Genomic DNA, 22,442 nt, shown 5'->3' on the forward strand with positions numbered 1-22,442 from the left:
GCTTTAGTGGGTTTCTGTAATGACTATGCATTATTAATTTTCTTAACCAAAAAAGGGAAAAAAAAAACAACCATGTGCATGTCAAGATCGATTCGAATTCTTAATGGAGATTTAATTTCAGGGTTGTCGCACCACGGCTTCTACCCAACAGAACGGATTGTTGGAAGAAATGACTCACTGCGTACTAGTTACACTGATTCTTACACATGAACATCGTGCCTAATGGTCTCAGACAAGCTGCCTGGGAACTGTGTGTCAACACATCCATTTACACGTGTTTTCCCTAATTGAAATTAATTGGAATAAATATATGTCAAAGAGTTAAACTCAGTAACCTAATTTTAATGGAACGATGGAGCTGTTCTTCTGACGCCGGAGCCTGGCTGGGTTTTTTTCTTTCTTCCTTTACATTGGTCCTTTGACTGTGCCTTTTAAGGACAGTGTGTGTTTCATATCCTGGGTTTTCAAATCTCCCAGAAGTCAGGTAAGATTCAGGAGGTGTCTGCAAAAACAGGAAAACAGCTTGTGTATTTGAGCAAGTCATGGAAGCAGTGACGGCAGAGAGCCATTAAGTCCTTAAAATGAATGGGTGGCTGTTACGTGGAGTAATTGTCCCATTGATGTTGAATAAATATGTCTGAAATGAATAAAACTCACAGGTGACGCTTTTTGACCTTGTCATTCTGCGCTCGTATAAACACAGCCACAGACAACTGACAGGCAGGCTCCAGAAGTTCTTAGGACCTCCTGCATAGTCGTGAACTCCTGTGTCAGCACGAAGCCCATTGTTGGCAACGACCTTGCAGAGGGCGCATATGACTCCTGTGTGCAAGCTGCTTAGCAGAGTGTCCGCTGTCTTCTCAGTCGAACGTGTTAACTAGTGTCCCGTGGGATAGCCTCTGTGGTCCTGCAGAAGTTGTGCCCGCAGAATTTGGAATGCATTACGTGTGATGGGGTCAGATTCCTCTGCTACACTGTGGTGCTCATATAAACCAAATGACTCTGTTTCGCCCAAAGTTCCATCTACTGATGGCCAAGGAGATTGAGGGGAAATCTGTGCACCAAGGGAAACCGTGCTGAAGCCAACGTGGTCTTGCCACGTTAAGCACTCGTGTTGACGGATTCCAGATGTGTCACCTGCGTGTGGCCAACCGTATCTCAATACCATCAATTATTACCCTGCTAATTACTGAGTCTGTCGAATGGATATCCGTGTGGTTTTTAACATGTTTCCCGTAACCTTTGGATAGATGCATGGTTGCTACCCAGGAAGGCCATAGCTTTTGCAGACAGTCCTGATGGCTGTTGACACACACGCATAGGATGTCTCTAAGGGCTCGCTCTGTAAACACAGCCTGAGCTCTTCAGGAAAGCTGCAGTCACTTAACTGGAAACTTCGGGTTCCCGTGCACCCTGCTGTCAGCAGTGTACGCGTCGTTTTGCAGCCTCTGACTCAGCAAACGTGCGTAGGACTAGACTGCAGGGGGTGAGTACTAAGCGTCTGTGTCAGGCTGGCAGAAGAAACCGCATCGAGATCAGCTTGTGGGAAATTCATAGAAGCAATCTAAGCAGAAGAGAGAGTCGGGGCCACCGTGCCAGTCACTGGGGTAAGTGCTCTGAGTCTTTTTGGCTGTGGGTTGGAGCCTGTTGGATGAATCCCAAAACAACCACCAAAAAAGCGTCTTGCAGTCGGTGCAGACTCCCGGGCCGGTAACAAAACCTACGTCAAAATGTTCACGCTACTTTTCAGATATGCACACACACACACAGTACTTTTCATTATTTTCTGTGTACCCTGATCTTATGGTCTAAACTCTCATGTGCAATGGTGCCGAGGGAAGAAAAAAATCTCAAACTTCAGCCTGCCTTTCAGAACAGATTCTGCCGGTCTTATACTTTGGATAAATATGCAGTCAACTCCGAATTTGAACAGCCCAGCACGCCACAGTCCTCCTTCACCCCAGCTCCAATAGCAGGTCCGTGTCTAAGCTCTCAGTGTCTTTTTACAGTAGTAGGTCCTTAGATCCGAAGGTGGATGTGCGAAATCTTCTCATGTCTGAGCACTCTAGTATCTCCGTGTCAGTCTCCTTCGTCGTCTTGGTTTGAAGGTCAGTGGAAAATCACATTGATTCGTGTGGTGCTGGGTGGTGAGAAGGGCTTGTCACGTCAGCGCTGGCATGCGCTGACTCCCTGGGGACTTAATGGGGAGAACTTGTGTGCGTGTGCCTGAGCAATGGCGGGTCGAGTCCCAGGACGGGGGTGTTTTATATGTGTGGAAAAATCTGTCTGCTGCCTGCCTCTAAACGCCCTGGCAGGTGTGCTCATATCCATGGACAAAGCTCACTGTCTGCCAGGAGAGCTGGTTTCTGTTCAGGAAAAAAAGTTACATGGGTATGTGTTACAGCCGAAGCCGGGAGTTAGAGGTCAAGAGGAATAATCCTATGGGTGGGTAAAGAGGAGAAGTCAGAGAGAAGGCTGGGGTGGGTGAGGGGTAGGGGGCCGGCGAGGGGAGGGGAGTCGGAGACAGAGGGAAAAACAGGAACACAAGTGGATTCGGCTAACGTATGCCCAGCCCTGAGCCTTCTCCTCAACCCAGTTAACACCCTGACACAAAACCACCGGTTTGCCTTGAAGAACATTTCCAGATTTCAATTCTTCATTATTTTGTACACCTGGAGGTTCCCTGGTCTCAACCAGAAGCCGTCACAAGGCTGCAGTCACAGCCAGACACTCCGTCCCCAGATGTGGAGTGGGAGGGCATTGGCTAATGGCCCCCGTTTTATTCACTTCAGTGCTCGCTGCTCTCAGTCCCTGAGGTTGGCACCAAAGCACACATGCTGTCGTTGAGAATGCTGCACGTCCTGTCCTGTTAAATGCTCATCAGTCCTCGCACGCCTGGGATGTACGTGGATGCCTCACGTATCCCTAACCGCTGAGGTCCTCACCGATGGAGCCAGCGTGAGGCTCTAGCAGTAGACTGGGCTGCAGGCTTGGGAGCCCACACGGAATCCCATGGGTGCCCGAAACCGGGCTGTGTGACCACCGTCAAGCGGTACTTCATTCTTCAGGCTGACTCGGGTCCCCATGAAGAGGCAGAGACTGAAGCTACTCACAGAGGCCACCGTCCCATCTTTCTGGACCTCCCAGACCAGCTTCCTTGCGCCCACCAGGCAGCGTCCTCCCTTGGCGTCCAGTCCCGTTGGCTGAGCTCCGCGCTTCCCGTGCCTCTGGGTCTCCTAACCCCTCTCTCTGTGCCGAGCCGAGGGATGAAAGTCACTTCGGCGGCCATCACCTCTGCCTCTTTTGTGGCATCCCTTTTTGCTTTTTGAGGACTGAACCACCTTTGAAACGGATTTGCAGTGATGAAGTTCTCTTTGTTGGATTTAGTGAAGCGGTTTGCCCTTTCTTAGCCGGATCTGACAGCAGAGCTGACAGCTGTGGTTGGAGAAGGGCTCCTTCCGAGCCCTCCTGTGTGATGGGGAGCAGAGCGGTGGTGCTCACGGCCCCAGGGCTTCCCCCACCCCGTGCTCACGTCCTTTCCTGTGTCACCCTGCAGGGGACCTGTGTGTGCGTCTTGGTCCGTGGGACGGGGTGCAGGCAGAGGCTCCAGGAAGCATTTGGTTTCTTCCGTTTCCCCTTTCTCCCCGCCAAAACCATGGCGTGGCTGAGCCCAGTCTCCCAACAGGTCCCAGGAGGAGGATGGAGCAGCACTGAGGCACAGACTCATCCCAGGTGAGGTCATTTGTCTCGCCCAACGTCCAGCCAAATCCCAGACGTGGCAGCACAGCTCCACCCCCAGATACGTGCACACGACCTGCTTACTTCCCTGTGGAGGGAGGGTTGGTTACGCGGCCGTCTTATGGCTGGCGGAGTGTGCCACGTTCACCAGCCTCGTGGCCCGTTCTCCAGCGTCGTGGCGCAGGACAGATGCCCTTGAGGTGACTCTGGACGCGGGGCAGACCCGTCCCGTCCTCACTGAACATGCGTGGGCTTTGTTCTGACGGGAAGCCCACGGCCCCTTCCTAGACTTCAGGGCAGCCCGCTTGGCTTTTGTCAGGACCCTTTTGTGTTCTTAGCTTTCTTGTGCTATCTCTGGAGAGTTATCTGAACGTCTCTTCAGCTGTGCGGTAGGTGAGTGTCCTGCAGGGCTCTCTCCGGGAACCCACGACCTTTCTTGACGTTTCTGCAGGACACGTGTGGTCTCTCCCCTGCACGGCTCACAGCCCTTGGCCAGTAGACCCTTCCAGTGATCACCCCAGTACTTCCCAGCCTCCTCTGCTGACGTGCAGGGTTCTTATATATCACCTTGAATGCACCAAGTGTGAAATTAAACTTTTATGAACGCTGGCTCCCTAAGGGGCGGGCCTGTGCTCAGCTCAATTTCCAGACGTGCAAACTGGGCTTGGGTCAAGCCTGCGGAGTTCGTTCTGCTGAAGCATGGAGGTGATGGAACCTTCATTCATTTTTAACACACTCTTTTCAAGCGATTTTATCCAAGTGCCAAGAGGTGGCAGCTTCTGCGCCGAAGTGTACCGTAGCAGGGAACGTAGGGGCCATAAATGCACGCAGACGGGGATGGACGCGTCAAAGCCGCTTGACAGAAAGCGGTGCCTTCCTCCAGCCCAGGGGCACAGACATCACTGTGGGAGACCTTCCCAGTGGGTTGCAGCGTGACTATGTCTTAAAGAAGGCGTAGGAGTCAGCCAGGTCAGGTTGTGGGGAGGGCGCTCCAGGCAGGGGCTGGAGCAACGGGCAGAGGCGGGAGATGTCTCCTGGCATCTGGGGACAGAATGAAGTTGGGGACTCACCAGGTGGACAGGGCATTCGTGGAGTTGTGTCTCGTAGTGAAAGACATGTGTACTGGGAAATCCACATTTGTGTTTCAAAGAGATCACGCCAATAGCTTAAGAGTAGTTAGGGTCTGTTTCTGTTTTGTTATAGTCACTAATTCATTTTATTTTTTATTTTCTGGATTCCACTCATCGGTGATAACAGAGTTGTTGGCTTTCTCTGTTCAATTATTTCACTAAGCATAACACCCTGTAGGTCCATCCGTATTGCTGTAAATGGCAAAATTTCGTTCTTCTGCAGCTGAGTAATATTCCATTCCAGTCCATATACATGAGTGCCACAGCTTCTTTATCCAGTCGTCTGCCATCGGACATTTGGGCTGCTTCCACATCTCAGCTATTGTAAACGGTGCTGCTGTGAGCATGGGGGTGCGTGTATCTTTTCAAATGAGCGTTTTCATTTTGTTCAGATGCACACCCAGGGGAGGAGTCACAGTGAGTGTTTTGAAAGTCAGGCTCAGAAGAACATAGCTGTGATTCGTCAGACGTCGTGAGTCAGGGCTGCCGGGCGTGAGGAGAGGGAAGGCGGCCGGCAGACGGGCCAGGCCGGGCACGGGGACAGAAGCGTGAGGAAGGACCGCTGTCACAGGTGCACGCAGGCCGCAGCCCTGTCCGTCTGTGACCCTGGCAAGGTTTCCGGGCTGGACGAGGGGGAGCAGCAGTTCCCAGCACGTCTCTCCGACTCGTCATTCCTGGGCAGGGATGCCCTTGTGAAGCCCAGTTACCTGGGATTTATCCGGCCAGTTCCTCCTCGTCCAAGAGTCAGTTCTCACGCTCCTTCCCAGGCAAGGGTGAGTTCAGCCAGCTTCTAGTGACCGTCTTGTCTTTGTTCCCTGAGGTCACTCCATCGGACTCCCAACCCTCTTCGAGTACAGCTGCTGGTGCACTGACTCTTAGAGCCGGGTTCACAGCGAGGTTGGAAGGAAGGAGCTAGATGAAGACCTTCCTGTCGATTCTAGGGTCCGTTTCAGTGTGCAAGGCTCTCTGTGCCTTGTGCGTGGTGTTAGCGGTTCTCATCCTGTGCTCGGGCTGAAGGTTGTGGACCGTTGTTTTTATGGTTCCCTGTAATGTAGCGGGAAGTCCAACACTTTCCGAAGAGCCGTAGTTAGTGCTAAACATAAAGTAAGGTCAAAGAGGGAAAGAGTCTTCGGTTGAGCGGGATTTCCCTTGAGCCTGACTCCTTGGTGTGAGACAGGAACTAAGGAAGCTACTTGGGGTGGGGGTGGGGGTCCTTCCATCGAGAGAAGCCTCCTCGTCTCGGTGGATAGCAGTTCCGGGAGGGATGGAGAGGTGTAGTTCTGTTCTGCAACTAAGAATCCCGTCTTCCAGGGTCCTCCATCCCCGTTTTCCTAGTGTCCTTCAAATCCCCTCCTATTTGGGGTGATCCTAAGCCTGTCCATCAGTTTCCAAACAAAAGAATTCATTAAAGAGGAGAGGTTTTGACTTCTTTCCACGTTCTTTTAAAGTCATGGGAACAGGCACCCACAGGTTGTATCTTCTTCGGAGAGACTGAATGGGTAGAGAGAGGAGTGGAGCGAAAACGTGTGTCTTGGTTGTGTTCATCAGTGTCCAGCGTGTGCCTCTTTGCGCTGGGAATCCAGGAGGCTTATCTAAAATAAGGGGGCGTTATCCGGAGAAAATGCCTTCAACATCAGTGCAAGACTGTTGGCGAGGTCGGGGAAGAGACAGCTTGCTTGTTGTGAACACGTGTTCTGTCTTTTCTTAACAAGAAATCAGGACATCATAAGAAAGGAAGGAACAGGGAATGGAATGGAATGAAATCGTAGTCGGAAAACTAGATCCAGGCGTTCATTCTTGGAACTTTTATTTATTTCTCATGTATGATGTATTCGCATTGAATCTTTCTATTATCGTGGGCGTGTGTGGAGTCAATGAAATCTATTAGAGATACTTACTAAAGGTCTGTGTTGTAATCGATGTAAAATTCATTTTCTCAGTTTAAAATAGAGAGGCAGTTTTTTTTTTTTCCAGGCCGTCTCATAAAAGGCTGGAACAAATCAACACCCTGTACAAACAGAGTAAGTGTGCTGCAAGCCAGTCGAGGGTTTATTTGCTCCCATCTTCCCAAAGGTTTTGGAGAGGCAATCCACAGTGGAACTTCAGTTGACTAAAAGCTTGACCGATGGAATAAATCTAAGTGCCAATAAAAGAAAAAAAAGTTTCTTATAGTGGAGAAGATATATAGATACGGATATAAATATTGATGCACACATTTCATCCACAAGTTTTGTTCAGGACGTGTATCGACATGGCTTTGCCGTTTCCCCAAAGTGTTGCAAAAAGAAATGGATTCTTTCTACGTCATGTGCGAACGTGCAGCTGACGCATTCCCAGTGAGACAAACAGGCACTGCTCTTGCCAATTCCTCCTCTGACGCAACTCATAAGAAAATAATCATCAGTGTGTCTAACTTTCCTTGAGCATTCGTTATGACCTGTGGACTAGGTGATTTGAATAGACTCTATAATCTTTTCCTGATTGTAGAAAATGCTGTTTCCTTGACTTTTCAGGTTATGATATTGGTACAACTAATTTCTTTGAAATAATAAATGCTTCTATAGAGAGGATTCCATTTTTTTTTAATGAGAGCGAGATAATTAGGTTTATTTATTTATTTGTATTTGGAGGAGGTACTGGGGTTGAACCCAGGACCTCGTGCATGCTGAGCATGTGCTCTACCTCTTGAGTTATACCCTCCCCAAGCTTGAGCTATACGCTCCCTCCAAGAGGACTGCAAATTAAGCCATGAACACTTTATGCTGGCAATCCATTTTCATTAGAGTACGAAGCAATGAATGCATTCATTCACTTGTTGATTCACCCACTTTTTAAAATACCTAAAACAGTGCTTAGCACTTAGTATGTGCTCAGGAAATATTTCTTCAGTGAATGCATGGATGCATGAATGAGTGGGTTGGTCACGTGCAAGAAGCTATGCTTAGGGCTCAGGGTACAGAGGTGACCCGAACAGGGGTATTGTCCTCCAGGCTGATTTGGGGGTCTGCCTTGCACCCGAATGGCAACGGTGGAAGACAGAAATGGCATAGTGAAAAGGAGTTGGGGGGAAAAATACAGCTTGCAGGTGAGTGACCCCAAAGGGCTAGTGGGAGAGAGGGCGTTGTAATTTGACTAGCATCGCGGTTGAGAGGCCAAGATTCATACAAAGGAAAGAGAATGCATTTCAGTGGGGACAAAGAATGGCTGGAAATTCACGAAGCGAAGACCTGGAAGGCGTAAGATCAGCCCATGGTGAGAGTTCACTCTGTTATCCAAGTAAGGAAGTGTCTTCTCAAAATCCATTTGAGGAGTCTGAGGAAATCTCTCGACATCCCCATTAGGATGAGTATGGTAAGCAGAATAATGACCTCTCCCCACCTGCCACAGACGCCGACGTCGTACTCCTCAGAAAATGATGAACCTCTCACTTTGCGTGGCGAAGGGGCTTTGCAGACGTGATTAAGTTAAGGAACTTGAGTTGGAGAGGTTATCCTGGATTGTACCCACAAGGGTCCCTGTAAGCAGAGGGCAGGAGGTCAGAGCCAGAGAAGATGTGAACAGAAGCAGAGGTCCGAATGGAACCGAGGAACCTGGTCGCCTCTGAAAGCTGGGAGAGGCAAGGGAATGGATTCCTCTCGGAGTCTCTAGAAGAAACGCCGTTCTGTCAGCACCTGAATTTTATCCCCTTAACATCTCTTTCAGACGTACGACCTCCAGAACTGTAAGAGATTGCATACGTGTTGACGTAAGCCCTGCAACGTGTGGTCATTGGTGACAGCAGCCGTGGGCATCAAATCCAACGACCTAACTTCTTAGACAGGCACCTTTTTTCTCTTCTCCTGTCCTTTTTCTCCTCCCAGTGTCCCCTCTAAGCCCAAGGAAGCAACTTTGGAGGCATTAACCCCGGAGCATTAAATCCAGCGCCCTGACCCGTATGGGCATACAGGAAGAGCCGTGTTTAACCGTGAGCTGTTTCGAGATACAGAACGGCATCCCGACCCTCTGAAGTGAATCCTCTCTTGGTCATTGGCCTCCTGTTGCTATGGCGCCCAGATAAAATGGTCCAGATGCTTCTTCCCCCCGAGGGCAAAACCATCAGCTCACATATTCCAAGAAAGACATGCCACTTGTCATCTTTATTCCAGGAATACAGATGTGCTTTTTTTTTTTTTTGCGCACAAGTGTATCTGTCAGAAAATCATTTGAGTGAGCCTTCAAAATATTTGGAAAGAAATGCAGTCGAAAATGCACAAATCTTTCCATCTATTCCGTTAACCTCTGGCTTGCTAACCTTTACTTTCTTACTTTCCTGGAGAAACTCATAAATTGTCTCTACAAAAATATAAAAGACATTAGCGAGTTGGACAGCATGTATTTTCCTATCTTTCCTCAGTGTCCAGGATGAAAAATGACTCTTTTTAGATCATCCTCAATAATTATGACATTTTTCTGAGTTGGACAAAAGCTCACCATCAAAGCCATCACCTTCAAGGATTCACCAGAAGACATGGGCTGTGTGCTGCGGTTTTGTTTCTGATCTGAATGACATGTGGACAGTGAGGTTCTTTGCTTGACTGGGGAAAACGTTGCAGATGCTTTAGAATTCTGTGCCACTAGAGAAACCCAGCTGTGTTCCAAATTTAATGTAAAGTTGTCAGGACTTTTTCCACCTTCGATTCGACCCTGCGTGAACCGACATGGACACAAAGATGTGTCTGAGCTGGTTCTTGATTTGAAAGCAGGACTTCTAAAAGGACAGAAGTCGTAGACACACCATGACTTCAGTGCCACCTTCTTGATCCTGGGGCATAAATCAAACCCCCAAATCCAGACAGTCATATCTTTAACTCGCTTTAAAGCTCACAGAGGTGAGTGAGCTTTGATCTAACAGGTTTCCTGTTTTCCAGGACCACAGAGAAATTTTGTGCACGTACTTGCATGGGTATAAATAAAGGCTAACGTTTGTATGATTCCACTTTTTGTAACTCTCCACAAGGATAACTGAGGTAGGAGACAAGTGCCTATTTAGAAAACATCAGAAGGTGTCCACACGATGAGACTCGTTCACCTGGTCTTCACGTGTTCAAATGTTCTCAGTAAGACCTAGATGAGAAGATTTAAAGACCCCAAAATTGAACTGATATGAAGAACTTCCCAAAATACTGGTACCAAAAAATGTCCTATATTGTTTGATTATATAATGTCTTCGTCTGTGCAGGCTGGGCTATGACACTGAGGGGCGCAAACAACAGACACTGCTTTCTCACAGTTTTGGGGGCTGGGAGTCCAAGATCAAGGTCCCAGCTGCCTTAGTTCGTGGTGACAGTTCTCTTCCTGGTTCACAGGTGGTCACCTTCTCGCTGTGTCCTCACATGGAGGAAGGGGCGAGGGAGCTCCCCGGGGTCTCTTCTGGAAGGGCCCTAATCCCACTCCTACGGGCTCCACCCTCACGACCTCAGCACCTCCCAAAGGCACCACCTCCAAATACCATCACATTGGGAACATCAGCACATGGATCTTGGAGGGACACAAACATTCAGTCTATGGCAAATGATGTCAAGAGAAGGGCCGAGCAAGACAAAAATCGAAGAACGCCAAGTGCACTGTGGACATCCAACTTGAAAGGCAGGGTGTGAGGAGGGTGTGCTCCTTCAAGGTGTGCTAGATAACCTCCCAGGGCCCTCGACTGTTGATAGGCGTCACGCAGACTGCAGTGGTGAAGTCAGGATGGTGGTGAGACTGTTGAATAAAATCTTAGTGCAAGTACCAAGAGCTTTTGTGCAAGAGAGTACCCGTGACATCAGCGTGATGAGATATTCATTTCTAGGAAGAAATGAAGACTTGGGATGACCTTTGCCCACAATAGCAGGATGAAGATTGGACTGATCTGTCAGTGAAAGTAAGGAGAGCCAAAAGCTATTTGGAGTGAAGCCATCCAGAGGGCAAGAGTCAGCTTTTTTGTTTGTTTCTTTGTTTTTCACTAATCACAGTGACGTTTTGTGATGAGAGAGGAAAACAGTGGAATGTGACTTTGGTATCGTGTGTCCAGCCACTTTTGAATATATGGCGTGATTCGTCTTGGTTGCCATTTTCAATATCCATTCTTTCTGTGGATGCTTAGTTTCGGAATTTAAGAAGGGAGTGTGTCCTCAAGGGACAAGAAGCATCAGGAAATATGTGCTGACATCCCAGGAGGTTCTGGTTTGGCAACAGAGAATGGGGCATCCTGGGCAGGAGACCAGGGTGGAGGTGGACAGTGAATGTACGCAGCGCTGGAGGAAGTAGTGTGTCTTTTCTGGGAGGGTCTCTGGGACATTGCAGAAGGGGGCTGCATCACTGCACCAGGCTGCGACTTGGCTGGAGTTGTGTGTCTGCTGGCAGAGAGAAAGCTGTAACCCCTTTGTGCTTTCTCAACTTCTCTCATCCTAGAACAGGGAGACCCAGCCGGCGGCTGTCTACGGTGTGTGGCCTCACCGGTCTGCTCGCCAAGTCCAACAGCGGCTGTGATCATGAGCTAGACAAGAGCGTAGGGGCACCTTTTTCGAATGGCAGTCTAGGTGTGGTTCTCCAGGTGGTCTGACACCATGCATCCCAGAAAACCCCTGATATTCGGTGACGCTAAGGCCCACTTACTCTGGGGAGTGGCGAACGGGCTCTGGGCTTGGACTGCCCACACGTGCATCCCAGTTCTCCTCTTTTCCACCCTTGCGGTCAGGAAAAGTTTGTGGACTCTCCCCTAGTGCTCATGGTTCTCATGCCTGAAATGTGACTGATGAGCTAGTACCTCTGTGATGGCACCATTGGGAGGATTAAAAGGGGATGATTCCCAGATGGTGCAGCGCAGTGCCTGGTGTTGACAGGCGGTGCTCAGCCAGTGCTCACCATGATGCTTGTGGTACAGCTGAGAGATCTAATGCTTACGTTCTGTGGACGGTGGGGGATCATCTCGCAGAGCTGAGGGGGATCGCAGACTATCATGGCGCTGCTGTCCCGTGGGGATGGCGGCGTCTCCTCACTGTGCCACGTCATCCACTTCACCTGCCTACATCCTCTTTTTTTCTTCTTGATCTGGGCCCTGGGAGGCTGATCCGTGTGGATAAGATCCGTGGACCCTGTGTTTCTGGCTCTAGGGTGGTCTGATCAGCAGTGAGCCCTGGAGGCAAATAGGAGGGAGGAAGGGAAATGAGGACCGAGGTGCCTCTTATACTGACTCTGTCTCCATGAGGACATCTGGGGCTGGAAGGGCCGTCAGCTGAACCTGGCTGTCTTCTCCAGGTGGCTGCTGCAGACGCACCACTCTGGCCCCAGATGTTAGGAACTCTGTCTTTGCCAAAAGGTGGAGATGGCTCCGTTGCTATAGTTCTGAGTGCCTGCATGGTTTATGGTTTCTCGACACACATTTCTAATGAGATCATTAATTAAAACAACAAGAAGAAGAACAGAATCCTTCCAAGGGTAATCCGTGTTTGAATTTGCCCTTGGTTTGTTGTCAGAACATTCATATTCCCTGATGCTGTGTGTTCAGACACGCTTTGGAGGTGATGACTCACAGAACGTGGCTCTGAGGATGCCAGCCTTTCAGGATTACACGTGGCACTCTAAAAGGCTTTGGGATATAAAAGCACTGGTAAACCTTAAGGTCTGGCCATACAGTCATTTCACTGAGCTGTGTCACAAGGTGATACATTTAAGTCCATGATCTGGTAGTGTGGGTTTTAGACTGAAACTTACCGTCAGAAACCATTAGCATTAAATGAACCCACACTGGACTCACAGTCACAGGGATAATGCCATGTGTATATTCATCAGTATTTTGAACATGTATCTTTTTTTGTTTCCCTGGATTGCTGACACTCAGATTTTACCCTTCATTGCAATTGGTGATGATAATTTGTGAGTCTGGCCACGTAGACAGAGTAGATACATTACTTTTTTTTTTTTTTTTTTAGATTTGTTGTTTAGATTCAGAAACCTGTGGAAACAGTACTTTCTAAATTTTTACACAAATGAAATAGGGAAAGAGATTCTTTGATTTCTCCCAGCCACTGTAGGGAATCCTAGTACATCATTTCACTGGTTTTCAAAGCCCCTTCCAACCTTTGTATCTCTGTCCATCGGACACAATTAGCATTATTTCCTTCTGGTTAAGATAGGAATTCTAAAACTGTCTTCTGATCATTTCCTAATAGCCCATGATGCTAGACTTCAGGTTGGGTGTTGGAAGGACCAGCCAGGTATAGTAGAGTCAGTGGAGGGGGTGAGTGCGGAGGGGTGGTCCAGGTGCCACTTTCTGCATCTGAATTGAAACTCAATCAAGGTGTCTCCCCTGGAACGCCTCAGCCTTAATCTCCTGGCCCAGAAGGGACCTGCTACAACTGGGCTTTGAAGGGAACGCAAACATTGAGCTCTAGCTCTTTGACACAGGGGGCTACATTCGATGCAGCGTGTCTCCCGGGGCGTTTGTAGAGCACAACGCTTTATTGTGAATTTGCCCCTACCTCAACCCCAGACCCTTCACCAATTTCTGGCCGCTTATGTGTTTCCTTCACTTCAGGCACATTCAAAACCCAGTGGGGGAGCACTGGAAACGTGTATTTGCAGCAAATGAATTGACAGATGCAAGCCAGAATCAATAAAACTGCCCCTACACCCGAGGCTGGATGCATCTGAGAACAGTATATGTAATTTTTGAGTTGTTCAGTATTTATTGAGGGAAAGCAGTTTTGATAGCCTTCTTTTGTATTTAAACGTTAGTCTTCCAGGGAATTTAAACTTCCATTTGATAGTCTTCCGTTGTATTTAAATTGGAGCATGGAATATGAAGATAAAGGATGGATTCCATAGTAAGAATTCACCTTGGGGAGGAGGGTGTAGCTCAAGTGGTAAGAGCACATGCTTAGCATACACACACGGTCCTGGGTTCAATCCCCAGTCCCTCCTCTAAAAATAAATTACTAAACCTCATTACCTACTTCCCCCCAAGTAAATTTAAAAAAAGAAGTAAAGAAACCCAGAGAGGATTGACCTAAACACCCAGTGCTTCTCAGAGTGGCGTTTGGGGACCCCCCCTGGAAGCCTATTCATTATGTGTGAAAGACAGTCCACATCGTGGTTAGTTTCAGCTTGGGCCATACCACATCAGTGGTCCTCAAGCAGTGGCATTTTTGCCTCCCTCCCTCCTCCTGTCTCCACTCCAGGTGACACTTGGCGGTGTCTGGAGTTTTGATTGTCACTCCTTGGGTGCGGGGCTGCCACTGGCATGGACTGGGCAGAGGCCAGAGACTATGTGAAGCATCTCCTCGTGCCCAGGACAACCTCCCCCGCCTCCCACAGGGGAGTTATCTGGCCCCAGATGTCTGAGGAACGCTGACTTCATAGACTCTGTTTGTCAGACACTGCTTTTAGAAAAGAGCTACCCTGTTGCTCCTCTTTGCTATTTTGCAGTGCTTATGCGGACTTAAATATTCACCCCTGCTGGCCGGGGCCTTTCATCGAGCTCATTGTGAGGATTCTCGCCTCTTACTTCTTTCCAGCTCTTTGTGTGTGATGTTTCCTGTGGGTGAGGTGGTGATGTTTGCCGCCGCCCCCCGCTTGGGTGTCGCTGTTCGTTATTTCCCCACGTTCGGCAGTTTATCCTGCGACCCTGCGATCCTTCTGGGGAGTGCGGTATGAAATAAATAGCCACAATGACGATGTTTGCAGCACTCATCCCCAGCAATTTCGGGAGCATCGGGAGAAAGGACACAGAGAAACCAGTGACAAAGGAGTCTCTTTGCGTCTTTGCGTTCCGTCTATAAATAAGCACAGACCAGCTTTCCTCCGTGGTGAAGCATTCGTAGATTATCTTTTCGGCATAAGTACGCATTTAGTGCGTGCATGTATTTCACCCTTGGATACATTCAATTTGTCTTCGTTTTATAGTTTATTCTGTTAATTAGAAAAGGTTATAAGATTAATAACTAGTCATTGCTAATGCATTCAGTAGACTGCACCACCAGCTTGATGAGGGGTTACTCCCCCCAAAAGGGACATAAATGATCAGTTCACAGGCATCATATCAACCGTCTGATGAAGTGCACTGCAGAGAAACTGCTCAGGACCGCAGTGGTCTTTTAATGATTTTCAGAATCATCCGAACATCACAAATGCAATTATATTCCATGTGCATAATAAATGGACTGTTGTAGGAGGGGTGAGCTGTTATCAATTGAGATGATGCAAATCATGAGAATAGATTCTAGTTGCAGATGGATAATAATAATAGGATTCATGTGCATAACAACAAAACTTTATACTTGCACAGGGTTTTACCATTGCCAAGGGATTTTTGTGTGGATACACATACACACATGGATTTTCACAGTCAGGTCATGTATGTTTTCTTTTTCCCCCATAGCCATTAAAAAATTGATTTAAGGTTATGTATTAGGTGAAAAATGAGAGCTAAACCAGTTTCTACTGAGTTCAAGTCCGTTCCTCTTTATATTATTAGATCATACTAGTTTCTGGGAGAAGGAAAGAGTATTTGCAAAATTACAGAGTTTGGGCATAGCATAGTATTTATTTTTTTAATGGGGGTACTGGGGATTGAACCCAGAACCTTATGCATGCTAAGCACGTGCTCTACCACTGAGCCATACCCTCCCCAGGCATAGCATATTAAATCAGTGAGTAAAGAAGAAAAGGAATAGTGTATTCAGAGGTTTGACAAAAAGAGCTCGATGAAATGATGATGGCCCCTTACCCATTCAGCTGAGTTCTTGCACTGCCAGCAAATGCTCGAGAGGAACTGAAGCACAGAGGACACGAGTCATCGATAATTGATAACTGGCAGTTTGCTGTAGCTAAGAAGAGGGTGAGGACCGCCTTCCTGCTGTGTCCTCCCCTGGTGGAGAGAGAAGGAGAGAGAGAAGGGGAGAGGGAGCAAGCTGTCCGGTGCCTGTTCTTCTAAGGGCACTCATCCCATCATGAGAGCCCCACTCTCAGGACTTCCTCTAGCCCAGTCACCTCCCAAAGCCTCCCATCTTTAAGTACCAGCACAGTGAGGGGTGCAGCTTCCCCATGTGAGTTTGGGCGGGATACAATTGAGTCTACAGCAGTGCCTCTGTTTATCGATTCGGAGGTAACCATTACTTGGCATGTAATTTCAGAAAACAGATCTAACAAGACTTCCTCTGAATTAACAGTGCAATTTCAGGATGACTTCCTGTTGTATTTAGAGGGGTCTGACTTGATTTTCAGGGCATCTGCATTCATGGAATCTCCCAAGTCATTTTTTGTTTTATGCCACAATAACCTTCTACCTACTGAGTAATTAAAATTTTTTCAAGCACCACACATTTCAATTGAAGTGGTACAACACTTTGAAAGGTGGAAAAGTGGCTTCCAGTAATTTTTTGCTCATTAGTTAAATACGAGAACTGTTTTTACAGAAGAAATAGTGCCGTGATGTTGGAAATAGTATTTAACATTCTGGCATTTTTTAAAAAAAAAAAGGTTTAAAAGTTTCCACTGAATACATAATGGTACTACCTTAACTGAATGTTACTTTTTTTCTGATTATTTCAGAAAGGTAAGATTCAGAAAACAGGACTTGCTGTATCTTTCCTGTCTCATAATTGATAAACAGTTGGTTTAGCAAAACCAAAGGGAAAAGGGTAAATTTCCCATGGTCTGTAAGTCATGGGAAGGATTTCAGCTTGAGTTAGTGGTGATGTCTCCTTGAAGGATCCGAAAACACTGCTTAGCTGTTGGCACTAACATTGGTGATGACAGATTTTAGTTGGAAAAAAAAAAGGTGGAATAATATAAAGCGCAGGAATCTGTCATGAAAACATGCCGTGCAGAGGAGTGATGTCTAGTATTTCCAGATTTGAGATAGGGACATTTGAATAGAGCCCATACATTTAGGACCATTCCCCCCAGTCATGTGACTTTAGGAAATTCTCACAATAACTTTCATCACTGTTTATACGTTAGTGGTAATACCCGTCCCAGCACTGTGTGTTGGTTAAGTGTTGGTTAAGCATCAAGTTTAAAAAAACAGTCTTTTATGGTATGACCCAGGAATCCCGCTCCTGGACATATATCCAGACATATATCCTGGACATATATCCTGGACATATATCCATATATCCAGAACCCTACTTCAAAAAGACACCTGCACCCCAATGTGCATAGCAGCACTATTTACAATAGCCAAGACATGGAGACAGCCTAAATGTCCATCAATGGATGACTGGATAAAGAAGAGGTGGTATATTTATACAGTGGAATACTAGTCAGCCATAAAAAGGAATAAAATAATGTCATTTGCAGCAACATGGATGGACCTAGAGATTGTCATTCTAAGTGACATAAACCAGAAAGAGAAAGAAAAATACCATATGACATCGCTCATATGTGGAACCTAAAAAAAAAAAAAAACGCACAGACAAAGCATAAATACAAAACGGAAATAGATTCATAGACATTGGATACAAACTTGTGGTTGCCAAGGGGGCAGAGGGTAGAAAGTGATAGACTGGGATTTCAAAACTGTAGAATAGATAAACAAAATTATAATGTATAGCACAGGGAATATACACAAGATCTTATGGTAGCTCACGGAGAAAAAAAGTGACAATGAATATATATACATGTTCATGTATAACTGAGAAATTGTGCTCTACACTGCAATTTGACATAACATTGTAAAATGATTATAAATCAATAAAAAATGTTAAAAAAAAGTCTTTGAGAAGTTAAAAACTACACAAACAGAAAATGAGCAGTACATAATTATAAAGTAACAGTCAAGCATATTTTCATAAAGCTTTTTCTCATCTGGGAGGAAAAATGATTGCAAATTACTTTGTTAGGTGTTCCCTGAATATGTGGTAATGACTTGGCATGATATGAAATTAGCCTCGTGAATGATCACTGTTGGGTGATCTAGCAGGCTCTCCTGCATTTACAGATCTTGCAACTTGAAGACAATTTCATTATTTCCTATAAAGGAAAAGGGAAAACTAATTTATTCTGCATACTTAAGGCATGTCTGTATGTTTTGAAGGGGAGGGAGCTACATCAAAATTATGTCGTAGTTCCAGTCTGTCTCTTACCCATCATAAATCCTGAAAAATGTGGCACGTTATCCAGGATGTTGGTACAATAGGTCATTTGCTCTTGAATTTGATATATAAATCCTTTTCCGAGACCATGATGTTATTTCTGCTTTTGTTTCCAAGAGTTTAAAAACCTGTTGGAATTGGGGCATATGGAAGAAGACATAGAAGGCTGCTATAAATACACTGGGTTTGGCAGTCTAGATTTTCAGGGTTAAAACTCAGTGGCTTAAAACAACACACATTCATTATCTCATCATGTCGGTGGGTCAGGCATCCTGGCGTGGCTTAGCTGGGCCCTGAAGCTCACCATCTCTTACAAGGATGCAGCCAAGCTGTTGGCTGGGCTGCAGTTTCAGTGGAGGGTTTGAGTGGGGAAGGATCTGCTTTCAAGCTTGGCTGTGGTTATTGGCGAGATTCAGTTTCTCAAGAGCTGTTGGGCAGGGAGGGTTTTCGTTCCTTGCCCCCTCTTAGCAGGAGGTCCCTCTGCATTCCTTGCCATGGAACAGCCAGCACGGGGGAGAGTGTCTCTAACACAGATCTTGTGCCATCGAAGGCAGAAAGCGCGTCTGCCAGCAAATCTTTGGTACGCTAATCATGGAAGCAACCCCCGTTATTTTGCAATATTGCCGTCAGCAGAACTAAGTTACTGGGTCCTTGCCCACACCCGAGGAGTGGGAACCAGACAAGGACTGGAGAACCTGGAGGTGGGAAACACTGGGGGACCAGCTCAGAAATCTAACTTCAACAGACGTCTGCGCTCACTCACAAAATCCCAAAGTGAAGGTAACGAAGACCAGTGAGATAAGTGAATTGGCCAAGTTTCACCCCAGGTTAGCAAGACTGCACAGACTGGAACTTTTCTTCTTAGTAATATGTCCAAGAAATAGGACAGTCTCCTGCCTTTTTGGTCTGTGGGGTCTGATGTAACGTGTCAAGCAGAGATTCAGCCTTGGACTCGCCTCCTTCTGGCTTCCAACTTCATGGTCCCACCACGTAGAAGAAATCAAGCAGTTGGTCACACTCTCATCCTGTTGTCTCTTGGTGGATAGACCCTACCTGCATTCATGACCTTCAAAGCACCGTGGCAGCCAAGAGATGAGAATTTCTTCTAAAATGTGCTTCCGCGTCAGGTTTACAGACTGTCACTGCCCGGAGCGATAACCTTGAAATCTGAGCCGCAGATCTGCAAACCTGTTCAGCTGCGTGGTTTCTGGGCAGTCTGAGATGACGGTGCTTTTAGCTTTTTGATTTTTTTTTTCCTTCTAACCCTAGAAAGGTCTTTTGTGATTGCTTTCAGGTCAAATAATTACACTGCCCAGTATTCTAAGGATGTCTCTTCCTTGTTTGCTTTCAGAGTAGGGTAATCCCTCTGCTTTCAAGATGATTGTTTTCCGGAGAATGAGCTCTGGAGTGGACATGTCCACGGTCCTGCCCGAAGGTTGATTGTAAATTTCTATTTCCTTAGGTGAGAATTCCATGACAAGGAGGATTTAGCTCCATTTTGGGAAAACTAGCCAGTGAAGCATGGTGTCAGCTGGTTATTGGCGCTCCACTCTGAGCACAATGGTGGAAAATGCCAAGTAGGAAAACAGAGCTGGTTCACTGTTGAATTTCCCAGTTTCGCTTTCTACCTCATTTCTCTTGAAGGGGGTTGTGAAAAAATGATGGCCATAAGGAATTTCTTAAATTAACAGTATTTGCTGTTTTTCTTCCCAACCTGACTCCCCACTTGTCCCCCTACTGTCCCCTTTATATCATTCTGGTGAAGAGACACATTATTATGTCTACGATTGATGCATACTAAGTACCGTGGACCAAAGGCTGGGGACACGAAGCCAAATTAAATCTGCCCTTTCCCTCGAAGGAAGTCTGATAAGGAAACTGGCAAAAAATCCAGCGCGAGAAGTTGTAGGAAATATGAGCTTGCTCCTGGGTAGGGGGCAGAGGGTATAAGTTGCTGTTAACTAGACAAAGAATGGTGAAAATTTCTTCCTGGTGAAGCAATCAGTGTTGTGAACTGTTAGGAAGTGTTTAAAGAATAAATGTCATTTCTATATAATTGGCAAAAACGATGAATGACTAATTAAAAACATAGGAGGGAGCCAGCTCATGCCAGAGCCGGTGCGCTAAGCTAGTAAGGTTGAATTTTACCCTGAAGATGATGGGAGCCATTGAGGGACAGGGACTGTCAGGAATAACTCCCTAGAAAATGAATATTTAAGGGACCCCTGACACAGGGAGCATCCATTAGGAAGATGGAGAATGATGACAGAGAAGCTTAGAGGTGACCTCTAAGGCGTGACGACACCGAGACCGTGAGATGGAAGTCTTAAGAAGGAAGAAGAGGTAATATGGCAGGCCGTTGTGTCTGACACAACCGTCTCGGTGAACGCAGGTGAGATATTCACAAAGAAGTGTCCTCAGTGGGACTAAAGAGGTAACAGAATAGAAAGAGGTCATCTGGTCAAATGTAAGTGGTCTGGGAAATACGGATAGGCAAGCAGAACGCGGAAGACACGATTGCTTGGGGGACATTCATGGAGCCATGGAGCTTTGATGAGGATCAGGACTGCAGGGGCAGAGGTGAAAGTCTGGGGTCAGGAGGGTCTGATAGAACAGCTAACTCCATGGCGTTGAGGTGTTGGGATTTGCAAGAGTGAACGGGGACTAAGGGGAACAAACCTCACTGCAGCTCAGCCCCTAGAAGCCTGTGTTGGTGCTGTCTAGAGAGAGATTGGACTGCCGTCCCCGTTTCCCCCAGATCTGAGATGCACTGTTTGTCAGCTCAGTAGAGTTAATACCAGTAGACAAATGATAAGTACGCCCCATGCAGAAGGTTATCCGAGAAGGACATTTACCTTAACGGTGTGGTTTACTGGAAAAAGTAACGTGGAAACTGTACATCCGCATATTTTTTCTTTTAAAAATCTTGTTTATGGATAACATGAAACGTGATGCAACAATTAGCCAGATTTAATTAACCCATGTACCTTCAGCCTCATTTTCCAAGCAGTCAGATCCTTCCTAACAAACTGCAAGTTATTTCATGTGGGTTTTTTTTCCTTTTGGGGGGGGGTAGTAATTAGGTTTACTACTTATTATCATGATGATTATTAACATTTATTTATTTAATGGAGGTACTGGGGATTGAACCCAGGACCTCGTGCATGCTAAGCATGTGCTTTACCACTGAGCTATACCCTCCCCCTATTTCACTTCTTTTTGATTCAAGGAAAGCAATCAAGTTATTAATTTCATATTTAAATGCAAATAAATGCAATAAAGATGTAGTCGATAAGGAAGGGTTTTCAGAATGACACTAATAAGTTAAACTGGCACTTTGCAGCCCCGGGATGAAGCCACTTGCTTATGATAAATTATCATTTTTTTTATATACTGCTGGAAGTATTTGCTTAAAATTTTCTTTAGAGTTTTTTTTTTTTATTCTTTTTTGCGTCTGTTGAGAGAGCTTGGCCCATAAGTATTCTTTCTCATGCCACCTCGTCAGATATTGGAATGAAGATTATGTTAGCATCATAAAATGATTTATTGAGTGTTTCTCTATTCACCATAAGAGTTTGAATAAAATTAGAATTACCTATTCCTTGAATGCCTTATACCATGCATTGATGAACTCGTGTGAGCCTAATGTTTTCTTTCTGGAAATATTTGACTGGAAATTCAATTTTCTTAATGCATATAGAACTTGGACTGTTCTATTTATTCTCTCAGCTTTTAAGTTACTTCTTTCTACAGGTTTATTGCCATAATGTGTTTCCTGTCGTCTCTTGCATGCTGCAAGATCTTAGGGTATTCCCTTTTTCATTTCTAATATTGGCTATTTCTGCTTTCTCTATCTCCCCGGACTGTTGACTCCCTGATGATCAGATTTTCTCCTCTGTTTATTTTTTAGACCTTTAGAAGAACCAGCGTTTGGTTTCGTCAGCTGGACCTGTAACGTATGTGTTTTCTGTTTAAGCAAATAATGCTCCTGTCTCTCTGTTTCCTTCCTTCTGCCTCCTTCCTGGTTACTTACTAATTTTTTGCTTTGTAAGAGGGTGATGAGCTTATGAGTTTTCAGTCTTTCTTCTTTGCTAATGCACACGCAACAGTGCTCTTAGCTGTATGCAAATTAATTGCTGTGTATTCTTCAGAGCATTCGTTTAAAAATATTTTCGAAATTCCATTGTGCCTTCCCCAGTTACTTGTGGCTAATGCAGACTTTAAAAACCTCTCCAAGGGGATGAAAATTTCAATGTTGATTGCGTAGTGATCAGAGCTGTGTACTGTATGCTTTCAGTCTTTTGAAATATATGAAGACTTGCTTCTGGGTGCATCAACTTATGGGAGAGTTTTCTGTGTGCGTGCAGAGAGAGTGTACTTTTAATTTTTTAGTGCAATGATGTCTCTATGTATGTTAAGTCAGATGTGTTTATTGAATCATTCTCATCTCATCTATTCTTGC

At 46.1% G+C, this 22,442-nt stretch overlaps 1 protein-coding gene across 2 annotated transcripts in view; it reads left to right on the forward strand.

Moving 5' to 3' along the window:
- Positions 1-22,442, forward strand: part of STS (steroid sulfatase) — a 371,683-nt gene that overhangs the window by 163,496 nt on the left and 185,745 nt on the right. The window contains exon 10 of one of the 2 annotated variants that reach the window (XM_072956014.1): positions 21,891-21,936. The exons of the other annotated variant lie outside the window; for it this stretch is intronic. Coding sequence (XP_072812115.1) covers positions 21,891-21,898 — 8 coding nt within the window. The 3' untranslated portion in view covers positions 21,899-21,936. The remainder of the gene's footprint in view (positions 1-21,890; positions 21,937-22,442) is intronic. 2 annotated transcript variants of the gene reach the window in all.

Source organism: Vicugna pacos, chromosome X (assembly GCF_048564905.1).
Source record: "Vicugna pacos chromosome X, VicPac4, whole genome shotgun sequence".
In the NCBI taxonomy this organism is placed as follows: domain Eukaryota; kingdom Metazoa; phylum Chordata; class Mammalia; order Artiodactyla; family Camelidae; genus Vicugna; species Vicugna pacos.